This window comes from Aythya marila, assembly GCF_965140915.1.
Source record: "Aythya marila genome assembly, chromosome: 5".
In the NCBI taxonomy this organism is placed as follows: domain Eukaryota; kingdom Metazoa; phylum Chordata; class Aves; order Anseriformes; family Anatidae; genus Aythya; species Aythya marila.
The window spans coordinates 33,049,908-33,076,396 of record NC_139046.1 but is presented as its reverse complement, the minus strand read 5'-3'; the positions used below and the strand labels follow the sequence as shown (position 1 = coordinate 33,076,396).

The window sequence follows — 26,489 nt, the reverse complement described above, 5'->3', positions numbered from 1 at the left end:
TAACTGAGCATTTGACTTGGCACCCAAAAGATTACCACATGACAATTTCTACCTCTCTGTACTGCTACTTCAGGCTCTCAGCAGATTCCTTCTCTATTTGTCATGCTTAGATAACATTTTTGAGTTTTTCTTCTCAATCATGCATAAGGAAAAAAGAGAAGCTAAGGAAAGTGAGAATCTGGAGAACAAGATGATAGCATCATGCAGATGTGAGAGCAGGGAACAACACAGTCAGTACTGGGCAAATGATAACACTTCTCTACCAAGAAGATCAGCATGACTGAAGACTCACTCAAGCTTTGGAAAAAAGCTCTCTCACTGGTATTCAGTCATTCACATTTGCAGACAGGAATTACTCTTGGTGGCATTTTTTGAGTCACTGCATACACAAAGATTAAATGAACTGGCAGTGAGCAAATCATGTCGTTTTTCCCCATGTATTTTCAGGCCATTTTAGAGAAACCTCATCCAAAATCCCTTTTGAAAATATCTTGATGTGGGTCATTTTTGAGCCTATAGGTCACTCGGTTGCCAGAATCCAGGTACAATCAGGCACCAGTAGGACATGACTCTCCTCAGGTTGTCCAAGCCAATTGTCAAACCAACAGCAGGTTGTCTGGACTGAATTTTAATGCTCTAAAACAGTTACTAAGCTCCTCCAGACAAAACACTAACACATGACCCCTCCTTTTACTTCCTTCAAATGCATTCAGGTTAGAAAGCAAATTCTCTTTCATGTCTCACCTGATCCCCATCTTACAGTCCATCACACACGGCCCTTCAAAATCAGTAAGTAGGTCATCCAACTGAATGTAGCTCTCTCCATCTCTCTCCACCACCCCATGGAAGCAAGGGACGCAGGAGCGTAGCGGGTCTTTCATCAGCCGCTCAAAACACTCCTTTTCATTCTCTGAGAAGCGTTTGAGAATCTTCCCGCTATCAGCTGCCTTGAAACTTCCTAAAAAGAAAATCAAACACATGCTGAAAAGCCTGACTTGCAAAAGGGAAAAACGCCTTCCCCCACTACTCCTGCCTCATCTACCTCAGCAGCACGACACCAGATAAAGGTTTTCCCTGAACAAAAAAGATAACATGCTTCTCGAAAAATAAAACACTGCGGACAAACACAGCCATTAGCTGTGAAAGTGTGAAAGTCCATTTGATTATGTTCCCGTATCAGTATTTATAGCTTTAAGGAGTGCAGCTGCTCCGGGCCATTTTTTTTATTCTTCTCCATGCTAAACTCTTTGTTAGGATATCAAACATTGCTATACTCATTAAAATGCACAGGAAAAAGCCACAGGCCAGACTTCATTAATGCTCTGACAGGGTATTTTAAAGCTGCATACCACTGACAGCGTTGGCTTTGTCCTTAATCCTTGCGTATGATATACGTGCTGAGTGTGTACGTACAAAAGCGGTGCGGTCAGCGATCATTAAACAGCCTCCAACAGGCCAGAAGCCAAGCAGTGCCCTTTCTACACACACGCTGTGACTGCACATGCGTGTACCCTCAGGCACTGCGTCTGCTCTGGGGAGCCCTGCTAATCTGCAGGTAGAGCCTGCAGTGCGATTGTTTTTACAGCCCTGGGTCCGAATGACATACAGTACAAAGGACAGAGTCTGCACAGGCCGAGATTGGCAGCAATCACACTCCAGCTGCGGAAGGCACTCTCCTGTCCTGCAGCCTGCCAATAACATCTGAGGAAAGTACTCATTTCATTCAGAGGTACCCTTTAATCTACACGACATAAAATAGGCCCCAAAGTAGGGCCTCATTAAACCTGAGGCTAGCACCACACTTTTATCACAGCAGGATCCTTCGGCCACTGCAAACTGGTTCCTTGTCAACAAATCCTAGAACTGGCACTGCCTCAGCACAAGGGCTAGGGTGGTGATGGCCCAGGTTTTACTTTAGAAAGAACTTGTCATACCAGAGAACAGCTGCAAAAATGGTGGACTAAATGCAACCACAGAAAACTAACTGACGCACACCGGAGTGCTCTCTCCTAATCAGATTCTGATAATTTCTCAGCTCTCCTCTTCCACCCTATACAAGCCCCCAGAAGGGTTATGATTATGTGCCCACCACACCATTCTACAGAGACCGAGCTAACCCCACACACACCGATGGAAACTGCAGTAGGGCTGGGTTGTCTTGGCACTGTGTGCTACACGGTAGTCCCACCAACACCACTGTGCACATGCAGCTACTCCATTTCTAGGACAAAATAAATCTCTCTGCACGGCGTTGCAATGCACCATATTAGTGCATTAGCATATAAAGAGGTGGTTCAGGTACTGCATTAAAGCACGATGCAGCGTAGGTGCCTGCCCACATGTGTACTAATAAACCCCGCACCAGCACTTTAGGAACAAAGGCTACATAGGAATTAAATGAAGCATGAGAGAAGCAAGCCTAATGACTTCTCTTTGGTTTCCTTTTTTTTTTTTGTGTGTGTGATTTTTTTTTTAAATCTTAACAATGAAACTAATCTTACGTGAGGAGCACACTTGTTAAGTTCCACTGACGCAAAATTAGACTTAGCTGACTGAGCTGCTCCTTGCACGCACACAGTGAATAATGACAAGCCTCACTAGGCAAACACGTGGCCATCAAGTCAGTTGTCACCATATTTGTTCTTTTCCCAAGGCCTTGCATTCACATGGAAGGTTTGGGGTTGGTACTAGAAACCCTGTCCTTGTCATTGCTGAGGTACAAAAAGGCAAATACAGTGATCCTTCCCGCTAGGGAGCTAACATATCGGCTACTTGGTCAATAAAGATGATCCCATACCACATTCCAGAGTCAAACCCAGTGAAGATACTATATTCATCTCACCTGTATGCCCAGCCAGCTGTACCCACGAGTAGCGTTTCTTGAAGGGGCTGATCACTGGTAAGTTCACCATGGTTTTAATGGTATTCCATGCCTTTTTCTGGAATGCAGAAGAAAGAAACGTTAAATTGGGCAAAATCTGAAATCCTGACATGCCATAAACCTACCACCTAGCTTCAAGCACACTGAATTGTTCCTCCATAATTTGCTAAGTGCTCAAAAGCGGAACCACAAAACAAACACTACAATCATCACTGGAAAAACATGCTCATAAAACCAGGAACAGACACATAGTTAAACATACTGTCCTACCATCCACAAGAAAGCTACCTGGAAGAAAAGGAAAAAAAAGCACGTCACACGCCCGTTCTGAGCCACACCTGACCCTCTCGGCGTCTGAGTCATGCCGAGACCAGACGGCGAACCTACACTTACGCATGTTTAAGTTGCCATGAGACACGAGCACGAGCAGTTTGCTGCTGTCAGCAATACTTCCTTTCCCAGAGGCCTTCAGCATCCCCTCACGACTAACAGCTTTCACCAAGGCAGCAAGTGAGTCTCACTGTGTCGGATCCATAGTAAACGCATCTCCAATCAGGCTTGGAGCTCACTCAGTTCCTTTGGAGCACTCACTGCCAGCAAGCTGTAGAATCTATTCCAGGTCATAGATTTTGCTGCTCCCTCCCCTCTTACCCAACCCTGTTACTTTTTAACGAAGCTGGGCATAGCTCCGGCCACCTTGGCTGTCCCACAGTGCAGCTGTCTGGGTAGCGCTCCAGGCAGACAGGGAAACACAACAGCTGCTCCCAAACCGCAGCTGAGTGCTCCATCACAAAGGCAGAAAGGTGAAAATAATACAATTGGAAAGTGAAGGAGTCTCATGCTTTGGCAATGAAACTTGGGCAAGTATGAACCACAGCCTGCTAGCGTGCACATTACATGCTGAGGGACCCTAGAGTGAGTTATGAACAACAAAGGCAGGCTCGTCTGCTAGTGCTAGGACACAGTACCCTGTGGAGCTGGTAATGGTGTACAATAGTTGTGCAAAACAGTTTAGTGCTGACGTTTTCTGTGCTGAGATCAGGTACAGCTGGAAGTTAGGCTGGATTTACAGAAGTGCTTATCAATGGCCTACGTAGGCATTATCAAAACCAATGGGAGGCATTGATTTCACTAAAACAGAGTTTAGGTCGCTGCTGAACACCTGAAAAAAATCACCTACAAAACAAGTATGTCTTCTCTAGCAGGAATATCAACGTGATGAACTAGATGCTTCAAGTACCTTATTTTTACTGTATTTTACACTGTGTTTCTGCAGCAGTGAAAGACGTGAAGTGAAATTGCAGGTAAAGAGACACAGGCAAAAGGTTGCTCTCCAGATCACATTTTGACCTGGTCACCCTTCCCCAAATTTGATCAATTACACCAGGATTTTTATATGGTTCCATCTAGCAGTGTTGGTCACCATGTGAGGGTGAAACCCTGTGAGGCCTTGAACACACCAAGAGGATATGTGAACTCGCAGATGCAACTGATCTTTCCTTTGGGGATTTATTTTCATGTGAAAGTTTTAAACTATACTGCAATTTGATGTGACATAACAACATAATCTCCATATGGGCATGTTTATTCTGAAATAAGATCCTGTTTAACATAGCTTGGTTTTGAAAGCAGTTCAAGCTGAAATCCCTGTTGGTCTGATACAAGTGTCCCATGCAGCAATAATGCTTTTTTAGACATGCCGTGCTAGTAAGAGAAAGCAAGAAAAGAAAGCCTTGGATGCTTAAGGATCATGCATCACAGAAGACTTGGTTGCACTTACTGCAACTCCCCAGACAGCACTAACTAAACCCTAGTTTAATACATCCCTTCTGCAGCTTTAAAGGGCCCTGCAGGGGATTTCATATTCTGTATTATTGCCTCAAGCCATTCCAAATTGCTACTGCGCGCTGCTAACCAGCAGCTTAGCTCTATCACAGGGCTACCTGCTACACAGTGAGGATGAAAGCAGCTCTTGCACACCACTTGTAAGTGTCCCTAGCCTCTTTCTGGAAGAAAGAACAATGTCAATATTGTTGTTCAAGTAGAAAAGATTAAAAATGACTATTGTATAGTCTATTCACCAGATTCAGCTGACAGCAGAAGTCCTTCAGTCCACTCTGCTCAGTTTCTGCTCCAGACAGGCAGGGCCCATAGTTATTTACAGAACAATTGAAAGTAAACATCAGTTGGAGTTGAAGTGATCCCTCTGAGTGTAAGTTCTGCCAAAATTTAAGTTTTTAGAGATTCCAGTCAGATTTTCAGGATTGCATTGCTGGCTCCCCACGCCAGGATCAACAGCACTCTAGATCCCTCCCGTAAAGATCCTATACTTGTAACAATGTCCCACTCCTAACATAGTGTGTCGTGTCTCCCAATGATTTGTCATGCTGCTCTACCCAGAAGTGATGAGAAGCACAGGTTTTCAAGGAATGCATGTCAGCTGTCAATGCACCACCACACTCTAGTGGCTTTCCCACCCCCTCCCTCCCACCTAGCCCTCAGAGGCTGCAGCTTTTATTTGTACTGTGGGTGTGAAGGAGAGACAATGGGCCAAATTCAACCCCAGCTCAAGTGGAATTTGACTGCTTAGGTTACAGCTGCCTCAGATGAATATGCTCAAGCCACTCACACAATAAAAAAAAATTAGGAAAAAAATTGTCAGTGGTTTTTTTTATTATTTTTTTTTGAAATCTCTTCCCAGACATTCTTCCCCAAGACAGGGAAAGCGCAAGGCTCAAGCTAGGATGAAAGAATCACTTCCAGACCCACCCAGTGGAGCACACTGCCATGGACAGGGGTTCAGCAGACGCACTCTGCCTTGCTGCATCTTTCAGTCCCCAACCTCAACCAGCTCAGGATGCAAATTGCCAGGATGCAAACAGGGCTGCATGCTGTTGGAGCACTGGCGTGAGTGGGAAGATGAAAACTTTGTGCGCCTGCTGTGGGAGGAATCTTTCTCACATCTATTTCTAAAGCAAGATCTTTTCCTCTTTGTTAGCAGTGGTATTATGTGCTTTTCAAATCACTGCTTCATGCTGCCATGGCAAATAGGACTAATGCCATTGCCCGTGTGTATTTGCAGTCCAGATTTCCCTCAGGCCCCCTTTCTCCTAGATTCTTGCTCCGTCTTCCTCAGTCTTTTGCTCTCCCTGGGTTTCTCTCAGCCCTTTCTTCCAGATTCCCATTCAGTGTTTTATGCTATTTATATACACACAGGGCAAGTTCAGATATCTCTGTATCAGAATTGCCAGAATCAGACACCGCTGACATCGCTGATGTTGTTTTATATGCCTCTTAAGATCAATAGACTCAAGAATTTTCCAATAGCAAAAAGAAAGCCACTCCAAAAGGCAAACCCGAGAAACATTAACATTGGTAGATTAAGCGCATAAATTACTGGATGTGAACTGCAGCTGACACATTACATGCATCTATCTCCCTGAGCACTAGGAGGTGTGGGATGCCGAAGACGACAAAAGCTAGCTTTCTGCCAAGGGGTGTGTGACAGGCTGTGATGCCAGATCAGCGTCTAGGCAGTGAAAGAGTAAAAACCCAGTGGAACAGAATGGAAGAACCAGTTCCTGCAGCAGAGCCACAAGGCATTCAGAGGATTGCGGCTTGGAATCTGCCACTAGTATGTTATCAGGATTACTCTTTTGAATTTGAAGCAGAGCACTGAAGAAAATCGTATTTCCATGCAGCGGGTGTGGTAGACATGGTGTTGCATGTTACTGACATGCATGAACAAGATGCTGGGCAAATGAGGTATCTCCAGCTTATTCAACCCTCAGTACAGGTAGGGGTTGCCATGATGGTTATCCTACTAAGGAGCAGGAAAGATGAGCAGCAACTGAGAGCCACCGGTTCCTGGGTGTGCAGCCTCCTCCGGGTCTGTTCTCATGATGAGAGCACAACTTCCTACGCTACTGGCATGCAGAAGCATGATCCTGCCTCGATGCACCAGTAGGACACGGCTGAGCAAAACCCACTGCACTCGCCAGGAGCACTTTCTTCTGCTCTGGGGGGTTTTGGCTCAGCCCTCACTGTGCACAAGAATTAATCTTCCTGAAATCCTCACACTATTTCAGGACAAAGGCTATAGCATCCTAACAGCCAAACTCATGAATAGGCATTTGGAGACCACTGAGGGTATTCCTGATTTTGTGTGGTTTTGTTCTTAGTTGTTGCTGTTCTAAGGGCTGCATAGAACAACTGCAATCTCTCACTGAGCATATACTACATCCCCCAAGGGAGAAGAGATCTACTCTCATGCCTCAGGGCAACAGGGGACAGGACCTGAACCTTCCTCCATTGTTTGAGAGGAAAAATAAAATCTCTCCCTTAACTAAAAGGAAAAACAGAAACACAGATCTCAGTTTCGTGAACAAATACACGTAACTACCCTCAGGCAAGCACTGACAAGCAGGTAACGTAATTCAGGAATCTGCAGAACAGAGTCCAAATTAAGCAACTAAAATTATTACAAATTCCAAGTACATCTAAATGAGCTGGGGGGGATGGGGATAACAAAACCTTTTTCTTCAGGGGGAAAAAAGAACGGTCAGTTCTAATAATACTAGCACGTATACTTGAAACTATATTGAGTTAAGACAAAAGTATACCTAAATAACAAGTTATTAATGCCCTAAAAAAGTTCATTTTTCCCCTTATCAGCATTGTGGAAGGGTAGTTTCTTGCCTGCACCATTGAATTCTCATGGAAATTCTGCTATACAATAGTTAACAGTGACCCCTGGATCCTTTTTCCAGGACAATTTCAGTAGTTTCTTTATCCAAGATGCTGTTGTCTTTTATCTCTGTGCTAGTACAAAGCCTACGCAAGACTACAGAGAGCTATTATGACAGGAAGAAACAAAAGGATAGTGAGAAATTTGTAATATTTTTTTTCCTTAAAAGGCCTTAAAGAAAGAATACTTAATTGTCAGTCATCATAATCTACTGTTCTCTTAAAGTCTTTGCATCATTTAGGCTAAATTCTGCAGCTCTGGGACATGGGGGCTGAAATTCGATCTGTATTGCTGGTTGCCACTGCCTACTCAGTGTCTCACCAACTCCTAGAAGGAACAAAGTTCCTCCACAGGGACTATGAGGAGTATAAAAAACTATAGCTATCAGAAAGTTATTACACGTGTTTCAAAGTATTTCTGTAAGCAAGCATGTGAGAAGATGGTGGGTGTTGGCCTCTTATAGGACAGAGTAACCCTAACAGTAGTGACTGGAAAAATAACACCTGAGAACGCATCAGGAGTAGCTGAAACTACCTTCTACAGCAGGCCCCAGGCTAAAGGAAGTGCTGCTACGTGGGGTGCCAGTTCCGTGTTATCCGTGTACCGTACTATTCGCTCCTCTGTGGCTCACTTTTTTTCTGTGATTTTCTTCATCTCTTACTTCTTCCGTCCTCAGTCACACAGTAGCACCCCCTTTTTTATTTCTTAGTGATATAATAAATCCTCACAAAGTTCGTAAGATTACACGAAGTTCTCGTAGGCAATGTCAACACATGGTAGAGTTTAATCCTGCAAACTCCTCTGTTAATATTTGTTCCCTCTAAACTCTGTGTATGTTTTACAGTTTATGACTTTCAGTTCTACATTTTATAGTATGTACATTTACTTAAAAACTCAATAAAATGTTCTGAAGTTTTTAAAACTCTGAGTTAATTATCCACAAAATCCTCAACTGTTTTACTTCCCTTAGTTTATTAAAACTGAAATAAATCAGCTTGAAAACTAGTTTGTTTTCTTAATTCTTTATGCTGTTTCACTCAATTATTTAATCTAATTTGGAAAATGAAATTAATATGTTATGATTTGTTCATTATTTTCAGTATTGTTTATCACTACTTGGATTGACTTTGACCTGACATATTGGACCCACACATACAAGTAACTTCAAACAGGTCCAAAGCTACTAACCCTATTACATCGCTGAACTAAAGCTAGCCTGAACAAAACCATGCTTTCCATCTGCCTCACTGCAGCCGCCATAAAATGCTTCCATAAGAAATTCTGAGCAGACCACAACCAAAGCAATTACTAGCATAATTCAATTACCCTTCAATTAGATACGATTCCCTGGGAATGTAATCAATAACTACAGTACTATAAGAATAACGTATAAAAGATCACACTTCCACAATGAATCACATTATACTACCAAGACAAGTCAGTAACAGCATAATTCCCTGCAAACCAACAGGTCTTCCACAGGTGCTGCTTCACAGCCACCAGCTTCAAAGGTTACGAGGGGCTTCACTGTTTCAGCAGCGTGAGGCTCTGGGACAGCCAACCATATAGTTTCATTTCATGGAGAGATTTGGTGATCTGAGTCATTTAATATATATTAAAAAAAATAAAATAAATAGTGAGAGTTGCTGAGCACCACGGTATCATTCCAGTTATCATGCCACAGCACTTGCCTGCTGAAGGAGTCTGGTTTTGAGCTGTTTCATGGGAAGGCTTACCGTAGTTTTTGCAGACCTGAAAGAGGCAGGCAGCTGACTTGGTTAGATTCAGATCCTGGAGCAATGCATACTTTTATGCCTAATATAATAAACTAATAATTTTCCTTGCTCTTTTAATACCATGTACAGGCATATATATACACCTACGTGCATTCTTTAAAACCATCTAAAGCATTTACTAAAAGCTTTTCATCGCAGTCTTTCAAAATTCCATTACTTTGCTGTTGTTGTCCAAACCATAAGAACTCCTAAGCTTAGGATTATTTGGCACTTGATGAAAAACTTAGACCTAACAAGACATCATACTGCAATGGAGAAATTGAGAATTGATTAATTTTTCCCTTACTTGTTGGAAGAAACACAGCTTCAATATCCACACAGGCTCTGTGTAGGGACGCAAGGTGAAGGATTTGTCCATAACAACTAAAACAAAAGCACCACAAATCACAAACCCGGTTCAGTCACATAAGGCATTTGTGTTGTTTTCAGCAGCCAGTTTCTGTGCTTTTGCCCCTTATTAAAGATTTCTGGAATCCTTAAACTAAGGAGTTCCTTGCTGCCAAGTGTACTACTCACTTGGCTGAATCAGACATGAATCACGAATTGAGCTCTCAATGGGTGGGAGGTGAAAGAGCAAGTCAACAAGAAGAATCTCCCCAAGCAAGCCCAGACAGGAGCGCATTAAGCAAACACTCACACAACCCATTATAGCTAAGTTTGAGTGCAACACTTTATTTAGCTCCCAAAACAGGGTGAGGCTCTTACAGCAAATGACTTAGCCCCTCTATTACCACATTTCGTCTTCTGTCACTGGGCAGTGAACAGATTCCCCATGCAATAAGCACTACTCTGCACAGCACTCCCCCATGCAATCATTCATCACCAGACAAAAAGGTATTTAGGCCTGGAAACAAAATGTTGCTCCAGGATGAGGTGCACCACCACCAGATAGCCCAGCACAGATCCAAGTATCTGCTTTGAGAAGTCTGTGCCCAAGCTGATGTGCAACACCACCACTCATTCTTCAGACTGAGAGGCCCTGTGCCAACCAACATCAATTGATAATTTGTCCAAATCACTGCAACTGGCCTTCCGCCAGGGCAGCTGCGTGACTTCAAACGCTGTCGGCTGCCACTCAAGGAACACAAACAGCCTAACTCTGCCCTCGATCAAGGAAATCGCCGAGCAGCCTCCACGTGCCAGGCTCCTTGGGAGCCTTGACCACCCTGGTATCTGCTGATAGGACCTGCTGATCTTCCTGCAGCAGGGTGCCAGCTGGACCCAGGGGACTGATGATCAACAGCGAGGCAGAACGCACGCTCTTCCAGAAGAACGGCAGTTCACACGCTACGTGAGCAACTTCCTGATAAGCGCCTCTTATCAGGCTGCCAGGCACACTGTGACTACACCTTCATCTCTCCCTCTGTCTCTTCCACCATCCAGCCCCCAGAGCTCTGCGAAGAAACGGCGCTCAGCCCGCACTTAGCCCTCCACGCTTCCGGCGCTGCGCTCAGCCATGGGTGAGGGCCGCAGCTGCTCAGCCAGCCTTTGGCAGGTGTATCCTCTGACTGCAAGGTTTTCGTTTCCTGTTTGTACCGCAGGCAAGACGGGCTGGGCTGATCCTTCACTCATGAGAAACACTTAATGCAATAAGCAGAAACAAAGCTGCAAGACAGAAGCCTCAGGTTCCTGTATTTTCTCCTCTGTCATGCCTCGCCATGCTTTATGCAGTGAGACACAAACGTTCGTTGGCTCGCTGCCCTTTAGGATACCTGGTAAGTTTGATATTTGCTATCTCTGGGCTGAGGAAGAAGCGAAGGAAAGAGAAACCACTGGTGAGTATCAGACTGCTGAAATGCTGGCAGCACAAGATCCCACTTCACAGCTGGGTTCTGGAGCACCTCTCCAAAGCAGAGGGCGAACGAAGCGCAACGACGTAAAAGCATTGCTTGTCATTCTACCAACAGCACCAAGCTGACGGCTCTGTAGGAATCAACACCAGCATTTTGCTTCTCATCATTAAGTAGTAAAATATTTACCATCTGTGTCATTCCCAGGCCAAAAGGCAAAATGGTCAATGAATTAGATGGCTTTGAAGCAGCACTGTCACAAGGGTTTCATTCACTTTTTCATTCAAAGATTCTGTAAAAGTTGATGTTGTAAGGGACAGTACAGTTATAACTGAAAGTCAGGTTTTATCTTAATAAGCCAACAAATGATGTTTTGAGGGACACTCAAGCATCCACTGTTGGCAGCAGGCATTAACAGGCCCATCATCTCCACCTGGACAGCTTGTGCCTTGCTCAGAAAGATGCTGGTTCCCTGACAGGACGGCGTTCTGCCACTCAGTCCTGCTGAGCTCAGGGAAACTGAACCAGAGACACTCTGCCTGACACCGGTCTCAATGGAAACTGAAGTGTTGTTATCCAGAAAGTACATGGAAAGTTCCTCACTATAGGAAAATTGACGTACTTTCAAAGCACAGGCATTTGAAAATTATCTAGGCTGTCCATCACCCAGAACCATTTTGTGGTAAATCAAACATCATTTTAGCAGATGGCATAGCAGAAGGAAAATCTTTCTTAACCTCCAAAACAACTGCAGCTTAAGTCCTCAGAAATCTTCTATGCCAGTTTGGCAATTTTAGAGATCTTTGACCATCCTCTGTTAACCCCCTGCTTGTTGTGGGTCACTGATTGACATCAGCAGTCATGAGACAGGGACATCTAGAAAGACCACACTCTTTAAATGAAAGAAAATGAGCCTAACATCCTACCAGGGAGGACACAATTACCAGTTCCCAAACATTCATCCTGCTTAGAATACGTAAAACACGAACACATTCACACTTCTCCATACATAGGCCAAAGAAGATGTCCAGCCTAAGACATGAGCACAATTTGTCAAGCCACAGAAGTGTCATTTCTGAACTGCGTATGACCTCAAATCCCAATGTACTACGAGTAGTGCCAACCCCTTTCAATCAGGCGTGGTTTCTGCGTAACATCAAGACTACGTTCCGGCAACATGCCAGGAAATAACTTCAAGGAGCTAATCTCCCCTGAGTGAGCTCCAGGCACTTGGGAAGGAAGCTGAGCGTGCACTTCATCTTATTTGCTATGGTGGTGCAGGCTGTAACCTAGACACGCAGCTCCAGCCTGCCAGCCTAAGCTTACTACCAGTTTATCACCCCAGTGATTCAGTGGCCACAGGAGAATCTCTAGTCTGAACAGATAGAGAAAAAGACATCCTTTATTATACTTCCCCATTTGCCACTAACACACCAGTCACAAACCACTGCTATCAGACAGAAATTGCAAAACTGTCTTCTATTAACTGGTCAAAGATTCCTCTCTTCCTATCCCTAGCAGCTTGGGTTAGTGAACACTTCTTGAGAGGTTACCACACCATCGTATATCCTCACATATGGGACACAGAAGCTGTATCCCACATACCTTTGAGATTCTGCCTTAAAGGTATGAGTGATACTTACAGGTTCTAACCCTAACAAAGCAAGACTATTGTGCCATAATACATTTTTTTCCCCGTCGGAAAGAAAAGAAAGCACAAGGACAGTCAATTATTCTCCTTATCTACTGGAAAGGATGCAAGTGGCTTTAATTTGCAACAAAAATAAGACGTTCCAGTGAGATATCTGAAGAGGGCTATCAGTCAGTTTCCCTTGTTGAAGGCTGTTCTCAAACTTGACAAATACCTGTAACTCACAGGGGTCACCTGCCACCAAGATAGAACTGAGCTGATCCCAGTGCCAGTGAGCTGCAGCACTCCAAAAGGAGTCCTTAGTCACAGGCACCAAGAAGGTTCATCAGTGGTCACAAGATATTGATATTCTACAGAGTCATGAATAAAGCTACCTGATCCTTTTCTGTGCTTTAGATCCGTGTCCTAAGAAGTACTGAAGCATTCACTACAAAAACATTACACCTCTCACATCAAGACCTGTCTGCAAAGCAAGTTTCTGAACTCATATGCATGCACATACATAGAAGGATGTTACTGACGAGCATTTATTTTTTATTTTTTTATTTGCAGAAGAACTGAGGAAACTCCACCGTTTCAGTATAGGATCTTGCTGCAGACACAAGCCCTTTCCCTGCTCCAGTTCTTGCCACTGCAGGCGCCAACAGCTATATTTCAGAACACTGCTGAACAATTTAAGTAATTAGTGCTTGTAAATTACATTATAGGCACTCAAGTAAGACATGCAAGTACTCAAGAAGCTGTACAGTGTTAAGTGAAAAGCAATATTAGAGTCTAAAAATACGTCATGTAAAAAACAGATCAGACGCACTGGTAACAGTTTACCATCTGCTCTTCTAATCTATCACAAGACAAAGTCCAGTACTCTGCCTTTCCTCTCCTCCTTTGTCGCCTCCAAACCCACACTTCCATTTTCCTCTAAAGCAGCATAAACAGTTACTGCTTCGCCTATCGCAGACTCCACTGTTCAAATAAGGCCCACCCTTTGGAATGGAATGCAAGTGTCAACAGGCGATAGGGCACTGTTATTTAGCGGGGTGTGGTATTTACCTAGGGGAAAGCCACATCCTTCAGCAACCACTTTAATAACTCTGAGCTTTAACATTGTAACTGTGAGATTATTCCAAACCACTGTGTTGAAAGGATTTTATTTTAATACTTTTTTTAAGCAAACAAACAAAAAACACACACTTGTATTTGGGTGTGCATGAGAACACAAGTGAGGCCATTGTCCCTGATGACATGGGAGCCCGCAAGCAGAACGTGACAATGATGCAGAAACACAGAATTAGATGAAAATGGGGAGCCTCCACCTTCCTCAGAGGAGCAAGTGGGCCTTCTGGGTCACAAGATAGTTGTTTGTTTTTGGAGCAAACCTTAGATTAGCAGAACTCTTACTGCCTCAAGTCACTGGGAGCTACGTAAGGAATCTGGGGAAGAGGATGACTTCACCTTGAGCAAAGCTACAGGATCAAAAAAGAATTTCTGGTAATGGAGTAGCACAAGGCAAGTTGAATTCCTCCTCCATATCAGAAGCAGGTAGTCCCAGCAGAAAAGGGATTATTTAAAATTTTCATTTCCATAACGTAGCCTTAAGAAAGAGAGTCAAATTCAGCCCTTACATAAGCAGGAGTGACTCAACCAAGACTGAAATAAGGCATCTGCCATCCTGAAGAGTTGTGGGTGTCTGAACAATAGTCAGTGTGTTGTACAGAGTGTGTTTCCTCTGCCCTGAAGGTAAACAAACGCATTTACAATCAAGATCCTGGAGATCCCACCTTCTTTAGAAGCACAAACATCAATTGCCAATTATTAAGAAGCTAACCCAACTAAAAATAAACAGGGTGTAGCTTATACATAGACCATTTATCTACCAAAACTTTTACCTTACAGTAAAAGAGACAAAAACCAACCCATGAGCTTAAGAATTTCATGCTGTTGGATCCTAGCAACAGAACTGCAAGCCATACTCCTCCATCTTGCACAACCACCTACACCAGCCTCCTGAAATATGGAAGCAGCAGCAGCTTCTGTGCCAGATTGGACATAGACAGCAGAACCCAAAAGTGACCAACATCAGTACACCAGGGCTCAGCAGACAACGACAAGACGAACAACATTTGAAATATAATTTGCTTGTGCTTTATTGCTTGTAGTGTGCATGGGGACAGACCATGCAGAAAAACTTACTTCACAAGCAGTCTGATTTTTTTGCCCTGTCTGCTGTTTTTCTTGAGGAATGCAACGTAAAAAGAATTGGCGTCTGTGCTACATTCGTTCCACAGCCATCCTTCGTCTCCGACAGGACTGCCATCTACACAGTCAGAGGACTGAGATCAAGACAGACTTATGGCACTGGGAGAAGACACATTTCTAGAGATAATGCAGAAAATCCCCATGGATGAACAGAAGTGGAAAAAACATCGTTAATTTTACTGTCATTACAGTTTTACATTTGGAATGAGAGACCATGGTTGGGACGTCAGCCATTCCTACTGCTGGAAAAGCATTTGTAGACCGCTGGCATACTAACGAACAAGCACAGTGCTGTGAGATGATAGCACAGGACTTCCTCCCTCCCTGATCTCATTGCTGAAGCAAGGCGGTCACATGTTCTCTCTGGTCTTGCTCTGAACTTTTGGAAAACAAGCTATGAAACTGCTAGAGGGGCCTGATGAGTACTGAAATCCATGCAGATCACAGCAAAGAACTCCAGAGATAGTTCTTCCCAATGTACTTAAAATGTGGCTTAATAAATTTCCTACTGAGAGTCTTTGAGAGTCACGGTGGCATCACAAGCTAGTGATAGGCAAAAGCACCTAGAAGTCAGGAATCCCCGCCTTAATCCCCTCTTACAGGACCTTCATCAGAACGGTACGATCTGGCCTGAAACAAGGACAAGGAAGGCAATGAAGTTCCTTATCTGAACTCCACAGAGCGAGACAATACAAACTATACTCAATTATCAGCCCAAAATTCCAACACTCAGCATTTTGCGCTATGAGAAGTGAAAGCTGGAGCGTAGGAAGGTTTCCAGTTTCCTCAGATTACATTCTCCTCTGAACAAAGCTGACCCTTTCTGGAGATGGTGTTGCTGTTCCTGCAGAACTCGCATGGGTGAGAAAGGCTGAGGAAGGAGCCCACAGCAAGCAGAGCTTATCGTGATTAGAACATTCAGGTCAAGCGCACTTAGCCAACAACCCACTCAAACCCCACAAAGAGATAATAAACAGCCAATCTGCATGCACGAACGCTGTTCACACAGATTTTATCCTATCACTGCATCATGCATGTAACCATACAGAGAAGGAGAAGCGCACAGAGACCACCTTTTAACTCTTGCTCTAGCTCTGCCTCTTTCAGAAGATCAGGGTCTCAAACCCCAGATTTCCTGTACAGCCAGTACGGCAGCAATATACAAGTAGTCTCTCTGCTTCTGCATGTCTCATTCTGCTGAGAATTGCTCTAAGTTATTCACATCAAAGAAGGGCAACATTATTTTTTTTGCTTCAGACTGAACATTTCCAACAAAGAGTTCAACTGTTTCCAAGGCTAGAAAATGATACTTTTTGAAAATCACACTACAAAATCTCTGACGAATCCTCTGAAAATCCTTTTATCCTTTAATTTTGAGGCAGGAGCCTGAAGTCTAGCAGGAAGAAAGCATTCAAAGCAGGAACAAGCCATGGGAAAAGCCAAAGTTAACCTGACTGAATTTGTGAAACTGTAAGAAACTCAGCTTCATTTGCAGTAGACACGAAACTGTACAAGTTACATTCTGAGAAGGTTGTGGGCACAGCACACACAAAGGATGGATGGAGCTCAGCTGTGAAGAGTGCAGTCAGCCACCCCACTCTTCAGACACACTGGAGCTTGAGCAGGCTCAGTTGTGCACAAGGCAGCTGTGTCCAAGGCTTGCCCAATACCAGGGGGCCATCTCACAAAGATCCTCTCCAAGCACAGCCCTCCTGTGAGAGCCCAAGGCTCAAGCACAAGCACATGAAACGCAGCAGTCATCTCCAGCGCTCTGTGCAGCGCGCATTTCAGAAAGGAAGTGAGGATGAAACTGTCACATGCCAGTGCCTTCCACTACTCAAGCATATTCAGATGGTCTGAAAATCATCACCTCTGCCAAAAATCTTCAGAGATTCACTGAACATGTAGCATGAGGAGTCATCCTCTCATGCCTTCAAGTGACCTAGCTTATGGGCAGACACTGTGGCGGGTCACTACAGGATTCAAACATGAGCTAGCTGAGAGCAAAACTTTGAAGATGAGGGAGATAAACAGTGATGGTAGCTACAGGACAGGAACAGGTATATGAAATAGAAGAATTAAAGTGACTGCAGTCTGGGCATAAAAACATCCTGCAGTCTTTAGTTACAAGCAGGTACAGTTCCTGATGCACACAATGCATGACTCTCAACTAATAAGCAGCTCTTTTATATCTCAGCACGACTCAAAGGAGAAGCTATGGTTGCACAGTGAAGCCACATGTTACAGGATTTCAGTTTCTTCACTGATAGGTATGCAACAAGTCAGGCAGAAGATCACAGGACAGAAAGACCAACTTCCTGATTTAACATAGCTGAATGCCTATCAGGAGAACTGCTCGCTTTATAGTGCCCCTGTAAGAGACTAGGCAGGTTATTTATGCAGACTTTCACCATAATCACTAACCATATTTCTCCATTGCCCAACTCGAGACTATGGGTCTTATTAGCAGAAAAACTGTATGTTTGTGCCTGCAACAAAAGTTAATGAGAGCTCCTCTACAACACTGGTCAGCACTGTGAAACAGCAGTGTATATAGTGCTAGGTATTAGCAGAAAAAAACAACTGAAACTAGGCTTTCAAAATTAGTGGACGCTTTTCACATTAACAATATTTTCTCCAGTGTTTTCCCCCAAAAGATATGACTAAAGTAGCTTGCATAACAGATTGTGAAAATAAATTCATTAAAATTTCAAAAGCACTCTGTTACTGCAGTGATGGAGTAATGTGGTAAAGTACCACACAAACTCATTAACTGCTTTTCCAGTAGATTTCCAATAAATGAAGTAAAAATGGCAGTTTTTGCTTACAATGAGGACAAAAATTTTAAAAATGCTTTTTGTAGAGTTGGGAATAGTGCATTTACACTGAATGAATGGTAACTACTGTATGTTGTTCTGTAGTTAAAGACTTATCCATCGATGTACAACAAATTATACAGAGTTGACATGAAGAGGATAAATTCCTTAAAAAAAATAATAATAATTTTTGAGTATTCAATTTTGCATTTACAAAACATTAAGGTTCCAGTGCAAATGTAATCCTGCATCTGAACGTCTTTGAATAGTGGAAGGTGCTGGCATGTGACAGTAGTGTTTCATCCTCACTTCCTTTCTGAAATGCGCGCTGCACAGAGCGCTGGAGATGACTGCTGCGTTTCATGTGCTTGTGCTTGAGCCTTGGGCTCTCACAGGAGGGCTGTGCTTGGAGAGGATCTTTGTGAGATGGCCCCCTGGTATTGGGCAAGCCTTGGACACAGCTGCCTTGTGCACAACTGAGCCTGCTCAAGCTCCAGTGTGTCTGAAGAGTGGGGTGGCTGACTGCACTCTTCACTGCTGAGCTCCATCAATCACTTTTGTGCCCTGCATAGACTTTGAGGTGCTCAAGCACCTCAAAGAGGAGAACTAGAAACCCACATTTGATTCAGCACTCCACCACTGGCAGCAAGCATAAAGTAGAGCACAGGTACAACATGCTGTCCACACTGAACATGACTGAGGAACCACTGCAGTGTTCTCAGCTATATGGAGCTGCTTGAAAAAGAGCTAAGACAGAAAGCTGTGTTTTCTGCTGTAGCTCAGAGTAACAAAGGCAGCTACAGCTAAGGCTGGGTCATTTTATGCCAGGACGTGGCAGAGACCAGAGAACAGAAGCAGCTTTACCAATGATGAATTGTGATTTCTTACCAACACTAGAAAACAAAAACATTTTCTTTCTATGAACATTCGATATAATTTAGCAGGAGATACCAGTTATCACATGAAAGACATATCAGCACTACAGTAGTTTGCATTCTCCTTTGACACACCACTCAGCACAAGTGAGCTAAGACTTTCTTACTCACACAGTTCTGCTACATCCCCGCTTCCTGTCCAGCAGGTAAATCCTCAGGTGGACCGATGATTCATACAGACTGCAGTGCCAGTTACACACAGACACACCACACGTCTATCCCCAGTCTTTATCTCCACTGACCACGCCTCTGTTATCACAGTGGTTCAAGTATGGATGATGAAGGCCGAGGAAGCAGATTAAAGCTGAACGTGAGTGAAATAAAGGTGGTATCAGTGGGCTCGGGTAAACAGCTTAAGGAGTTTGCATTCACTGCGCCACCTTACTTGGATATTTCAGCCTGTAGATAAGGAGTGTTCCTGGATTCTGGGTTAAAGCCAAGCTCCCACAAAGCAGCATCTGTGTCATGCTTCCTACAGTCACCAACTGGCGTGGAGATTCTGTCCCAGGCTCCGAATATGGATTGTGCCAGGTCTGTGACATTGCTTCAAATGAGCTGCCAATTGGTCTGGCTAACTTCATCCCAATCTTCCCAGGGAATGGAAAGTTTGGCAACAGGCAACTGTAGCCAGGCCTGATAGGTGCAGCGTGGGTTTCTCTACTCTCGGTCTTGCTGCTTCATGTTTCAGAACGGAAAATTTCATTCCTTGGGGGAAATTCAGTTTATAGATGTAAAAACAACCGAACACTGTTATGTGCTATCCCCCAAAGCACTCTCCGTTACTGACAGAAAAGAATCAGTTAAGCACTGGAAACAATACGCCACTGTGTTTGCTAGTCTGATGCCAGGTGAACGGGTCACCTCTCCTCCTTCCCAGTGCTTTCCCTACTGATTTTAGTCTGCATCACTTAATTCTGTACAACTTCTACTTTTTTTATGCAGTCTTCCCCAAGGTGTGCTACGCTATGGACAGACAATGCCATCACACCTAACTCATGAGAGTTTTAGAAGAAACTCTGTTAGTAGAAAAGGCTTAGAGGAGCACTTTAAAAACAAAATCTAAACCTACACCATGCAAGATCCAAATTAACAAGGACTGACAAGTCGATTCTTTCTGCTTCAGCTTCAGCTTTCTCTGCAAAAAAACGACACTGACAGAGGAAGTAGAAGAGAGACAGTGATTCTACTGGTGCTGTATATGAGATCACTTTTTGCTTGCGAGAATAGTATTATTACCTTTTCTGCTATCTCAATTTATAGATAATCACCACAAAATGAGGTGTCTGATGAACCTCAGTTCTTCTCTCAGTCACTCCTAAACAATCTACTATGCATAAATATAACGTGCATTCTTAGCTTCCAGAAATATTAGCTGTATTGAACTGCACCACACCATGACAATTTAATAAAACTGATTCACTTTAACGCATTCTATTTATAATAAACGTTAGATGCGAGTTGAGAGGGTTTTTTTTTTTGTCTGTGATACCTGTTGCATTTATCACCTGTTCAATAAATAAAGAGTTCAGCTTCATCAAACAATTCTAACAGGTTAAGAATGACAGAATCCAAAAATATACATAGACATGCTAAATTCCCCAACTATTGCCCCAGCTCCTACCCTTATCCCTTTTCAGGTTGGCATGGGTTTTCACAAATAAATCTTCAACTCTGCTGAGCTGACGATAGCCTGGGAAAAATCTGCTTAAGTGTGCCCTCTTTAAATACAAGCACATCACCTGATGATGAGGAGTCATCATTACTTCCTTTCCTGCTTTCCAGGTGCAGTAAGCACTGCAAGGAGGTTTCAACAGTAGAAGAGCACATACAGAGAAAGGAGAAACTTCTACAGTATACTTAATCCAACAGGTCCATAACAAAAAAAAAATAATCTAATACAGCTCTTCCAATTTTAAACTGTACGCCCAAGCAACATGTCACTTAAGATATGAAAAATGACAAGTATCAGGGGGGACTTGATTCAAGAGAGAACAATCTTGTAACCTGTAAGTCATTATTTCAAATGTATCGAGGGTGAGAAAGTCTTATCTGATAAGACATTTAGCTAATTGCCTCTCTCACAACTAACTTGACTAAGACCTAGCTCATTTCCTTCTTGATGAGAGGCCACATTACTAATAAACAGTCACTGCTAAAAGTGACACTGCTGGTGTTTGGATACACTCCACCAGCTGAGTGTACAGTGGTGAACAAGCCATCCTCAAATTAGGAGAATGCTCCCAATTCAGAGTTGTGACCCAGTAACTGAGTGACATGGAAACACCTACTGCTGTTCACCTCGTGTTTGTTCAGTGTATAACAGGAACATTTCAGTAAGAATGATATCATTCTAAGTCAGCTTTAAAAAAAAACAAAACACACACACAAAAAGATATTCTATTAAAAGCAGTTGATCCACAAGCAGCAACGACAAGTCCTGGTCTGTGCTGGACTTGTATCCTACAGTCCTGCACACTTCTCAAATTACCAACAAATTGTCACTGTCCCTTCCTTATAGACTTGTGCCAGGAACCTTTCCATCCCTCTCACGTTTCCATATCTCCCCACAATTCCCTTACCTTTTCATCCTGATCCCTCAGCTGCCCTTGTGTTTTCTACATTTCCTAACCTCACCAGCCCACAGCATTGTGTGGGCCCTCTCATACTTTCTCCTGATTACCCTCAGGACAAGAGGCACTAATTACCTGCTGCAGCCTGTAAGCACAGATCAGCTGGCCAGCATGCACAGGTCAATTCACTGGTTAACAAGTGAAACAGAAGCCCCCTGCTGAACTCATGCTTCACCTTCTCCCCCAAGAAGAAAAGGTGTGAACTTGCCTGGGACTTCATCTCCCCCTCCCAGAGACTGATTTTTGTGAAATTTTAAAGACCTTTTGAAGAAAACTTTGGGATGCCTATCCCACTGTCAGATTTGGCTGAAATCTACTGAAGTTGTTAAAATTAAATTGATAGAGTGATTACACAAGCTTTCTTTCCTTTGAAAGTGGGCTAAAAACCCATTAACAGTCTTACTTATGTCATCCCTTCATTCCCATTCTTCATTTAAAAATAACAATCCTATTCCACTGCATTAGCTTACATAATCCACCCCTGAGCTGAAATACTTGAAACTTTCAGGCCATATTTATTATGCGAATGTGTCTATATGTTTGTCCATTTTAAGGTGCTTGGTGTTACGAAGAATAATAGCAAGAAGATAGGTAAAAGCAAAGAAGCATTCCTAATGGCTATCCCCCAAAGTTTCTGGACTGGTATCATTGCGTGCAAGAACTGAACTGCTTTTTCTCCAGCGAGGTGTCAGCCGTTCTCATGGTTACTGATCTAGGAATTTGCAACGACGGGTCACAGTTATGAGAATGAGTATGTTATTTACTAGATAGAAACATGCCAAATAAATATTCTCCAAATCAAGGGGACAAGAGGCTGCTGTACATTATCATGCTGTTTATCCTCTATGAAAACCACTTTTTAAAGTCTCTCTGTCCCAGCAAAGAAGGCGCTAACCAGACTTGCATAGTTCTTAAAATTGCTCGCTCACATAATGAAGACAAAAATACATCTCTTGCACTCTCTCCATTACTATAAATGGACCAAGGGGGCTTTCACTGACAGATTCAACTGCGTATATACACTTTCCAGATGGTGTGAAGCAGCAGCAGAAAAAGCACACTTCCCATCTAAACACAAGAAAAGGCAGGAACGTGAACTCTTGTCATAGGGTAAAATCTGTCCCATTGATTTGTTACTTAAAAAAATAACCAATATTTTTTAAGTTAACCACCAAGATTTGTGAAGCTCCGGATATGATGTTACAAATTACACGTACACCAACACAAGCAACTGGTTTCCACAGAAGCACAAGTTCAGCTCACAGGGTAGCAGCAGATCAGGCTTCTCTCACACTTCTAGCTGTTGGTTGTCGGAGGGGCCTTCCGCCGGGAGAGCCAGGGCAGCTCAGTTTCCAAAGCTGCTATGAATTATCACAAAACAAAGCATGGAATTTGTGATGAAGAAGTGAAACGCTTACCCACCAACTTTCTCTCAGCTGTGTGCCTGCCTAGACGCAAACAGTGCTTTGTCCCTGCAGCTCCAGGCTGGAGCTATACCATAACTATCAGCCACCAACCCCACGGCTTCGCTACCTCAGCAAGGGCCCCAGCACTCCAGGGACATACCCACGTACCGCGCTCAGCAACAAAACACAATTTAATGCTGTCACGATGTGCCAACTCGTCCACGCCAGAAGGCTCCATGAATCATTTAACTGAACAACCGCCTGCCGGCCCAGCGCGCTGCCAGGCAGAGCAGTTTTCCAAGGCGCACAGCGGGCACAGCACCGCGAGGCTTACTGCCGCAGCATTTAAGGCCTGGTGGCTCCTGGGCAGCAAGCCCTGTGTGCAGTGACAGCTCCGCAGTCTTCTGTGTTTCACTTGGGCCCACAGGGGAAGTGCAAACTTTTGAAGACCCAACTGGGTTTTGACCTCTAGGTCAATGAGAGAGGCCTCTAGCTGAGCAGCCTGGGAGGGCCTTCCTCAGCTTAGGTCTCAAGTTCCTGCGTCTGCAGATGGCAGCCTTGAAGCCCTGATAACAGGAACACTATCAGAACTTCTGCTCCCACAGTGGAAGACCTGGGCAAGTTTCCAAGGTTCCTGCTAGGCACTGGGGAGCCTGGTAGGCTTGACAGTCCAGCAGTCCTGTGAGCCCTGGTCAGAGCTTAGTTGTGAGGTACCAGGCTCCATAATCCTAACGTTTCCAAAGAAAAGTCTGAGGAAATTCTAATACAAGAGAAGCTTCAAAATGCAACAATTTCCCATGAATTAGGGAACACCAAGTTCGTTCCACTTCTGATTTCAATTTCATACAGAAAATCTCTAATGTCTGTGTTCCGCTCTGAAAATGAACCTTCGTTTTCTAAAATACGCACGCTAAACCAATAAATATGAATCAAACATTCATGTTTACCTCTAAATACTACCTTCAAAATACAAAAATATTCCTCAAGTTATCCTAAAATTTCTAGTTATTTTCATATGTACATGTCTGCCTTGAGCCTAAAGCCTTCCATTCACACCACAGGGACCTACTCATCCTGCCTCAAGATTAATTAGCAGAAAAAAGATAACATCCTGTAAAGTTGAACCCACAGAGATTCAAGGCTCACACTTCTGCTTGGCATGCTATGTTTCAGTAAAGAAACAGCATCTGTAAAGACTGGACAACTGGGGCTGGCTAGTATCAGAGTATTGCCCAGTACCAAAAGAACAAGCCTGTCCTGGTCACCTCCAGGTACCAACGAGCCCGGGGGCAGTCACTTGAGATGGAGGGCAGCACACAGTGCCAAAGGGAAAAGTACAGGTTCCCAGGATCCAAGCTCTCTGTGGGTAATGCAGCAAGGAAAGGAGGGATGAACTACACAAGCATGCACCAAGCAGACGAAAGATCTGGCTCATTTTATTTATTAGGCAATGTCATAACTTGTTGATGCTTAGTGCTGCCATTTTAGAGTCCTAGATACAAGCCCCAGCTCTGGCTTGCCACCTTGCTGCACAAGTGGCAATGAGATAACTAACGGCCAGCAGAACGCAGGCACCTGGTGGACAGCTTATCCCAGCCACCCACAGGTGTGGGAAGTTAACTTGACTGCTGAAAACATTTTACCAGGTGAGTGAGTACCTACTTAATTAATGAAACATTGAAGAATACCAAAGCTGCACAGAATTTGGGAAACCTGCAAAAAGCTTTATAAAAAGATTGAATTCTCATAATACTATTGAAGTTCTCAATGCCCAAAGTTCTCCCCGTGCACCTAAATGAATAGGATGTTCTCTCAGAGTTGAAAACTTTCATAATGTGACTACATGTATTCTTATTTGTGTATAAATCATTTGTAAAGCTTTGTGTTTTTTTTTTTTATTTCTTTTTCTTGTAATTAAAAGGTGAACAGAGCCTTTATCGACTTTGCACAGTGCCTAGAAACTTCCTAAAATGTAAAAGAAAGTGATGTTTTTCACATCCACTTACACAGGTCAGACTGGAGGGAAAGAAACAGTTCTAATAAATAACTTCAGATTCAATATTGCATACAATATCAATGTACTCCAAGGTGCAAAAGCAAAACATTGAAGGCAGCACGGTTTCTCACCTGAAGAATAGTTTTTGCTTTGTGCTAACTTGTCTGGGAACAGGAGCTACAATGCCATCCCAAAGTTCTCTGCATTGCTAATGTTATCAGTAAATTCTTGCTCCCTACTTACCACGCATACGCCTCACAGCTTTACCTCCACAGAGTTCATTATCCCACCCACTCGCCCACTGCAACAGCAGGGATGTTGAGTCAAAGGATCCAACAGCCCTTTTCCATCTTCAATTTCTATTCTTCTGCTACTTTCACAAAATCCCCACTTGCACAGCACATAGTTCAGAAAAGAAAGGAAAACAGTGAGAGTAGTGATTGCTTCCCTCTATACACCACTTTCTATCTCAGGATAGAAAGTACAAATTAAGTAGTATTATTACAGGCTTCTTGGAACGCAATATAACAAAGTACAAAACTTTTTTCCCCCAAACCAGGCCACAAGTTGATGCAAACAAAACCAATATTGCGCACAGCATTTTAGCTTCTGTACTATGTGTCCTCTAAAGTAGTAAACCCACAATTACCCTGAGAAAAGTCCAGCTGGAGGTATCACCTACAACTAGCATTACTTCTTGCTTATACATATTTCTTTCAAAACATATGTTCTGCTTGAAAACAATTCAGTGCCAATGAGTTGGCAGCAGAACAACAATTTAAGTTATGTTCTCAATAAATGTAGGAGGGGGAATTTGCTAAAGCAATGTATTTCATTTACAAAACCCCAAGGAACACATTACAGGGAGTCAGGCAGATATATGTTAATGATCACAAAAAAAAAACAGCTAAGTAGATGCCTTTAAAAGCTCACTTCATGGATGAAAGCTGCCAAATTACAGAGGGGATTTACTGAGAAGAATGTGTTACTGCCAGAATGGACAAAAGCATGCATTCTACCCATTCCAAGCTCCTCCCCATCTCCTGTCATGCTCACAGCAAGAAGCAGCTCAAAAACTGACAGCCACAGACTCCAGGATTGGAAGAGACAACAAAGAAATACCTGCTGGTAAATGCCTGGAAAAAATGTTATTTTGAAGATCTAACAAAATAGACTGGGGGAACTAAAAAAAAAAAAAAAAAAAAAAACACCCTACCCACGAGCAAAACAACGCCCCCAAGAATTCTTGGGACAGCAAGCACAGTTTCACAGGAAATACAACACACCTGAGGAGGTTTTAGAAGGGCCAACGCACAAAAGCATTTTAAAAATAAGAGCAGCAAGCTGCACGGTGCGGTGCGCTGCTACCAGCTCAAGACAGAAGTTTCCCGCAGTTTGTGCGGACGAGCAAACAGCAGTTTCACCCCAGGTGAGGCACAAGCCTCACTGCAACGGGGGGCTGCCTGGCGACCCCCAGGCAGCCGGCACTCGTGGGCAAGCCCCGCACGCAGAGCGCGGTTCAGAAGGCCTTTTCTCGAGTTTTTCTGTCTTTCTTTCTTTCTTTTTTCCGGTGCGTGCTGCCGCC

At 43.5% G+C, this 26,489-nt stretch overlaps 1 protein-coding gene across 1 annotated transcript in view; it reads right to left on the bottom strand.

The window, feature by feature from the left end:
* The window catches only part of ITPKA (inositol-trisphosphate 3-kinase A), a 39,550-nt gene that overhangs the window by 12,053 nt on the left and 1,008 nt on the right, over positions 1 to 26,489 (bottom strand). Inside the window, exons 2-3 of the mRNA XM_082761442.1 lie at positions 2,843 to 2,939; positions 745 to 958 (exon numbers count right to left, since the gene is read on the bottom strand). Coding sequence (XP_082617568.1) covers positions 745 to 958; positions 2,843 to 2,939 — 311 coding nt within the window. The remainder of the gene's footprint in view (positions 1 to 744; positions 959 to 2,842; positions 2,940 to 26,489) is intronic.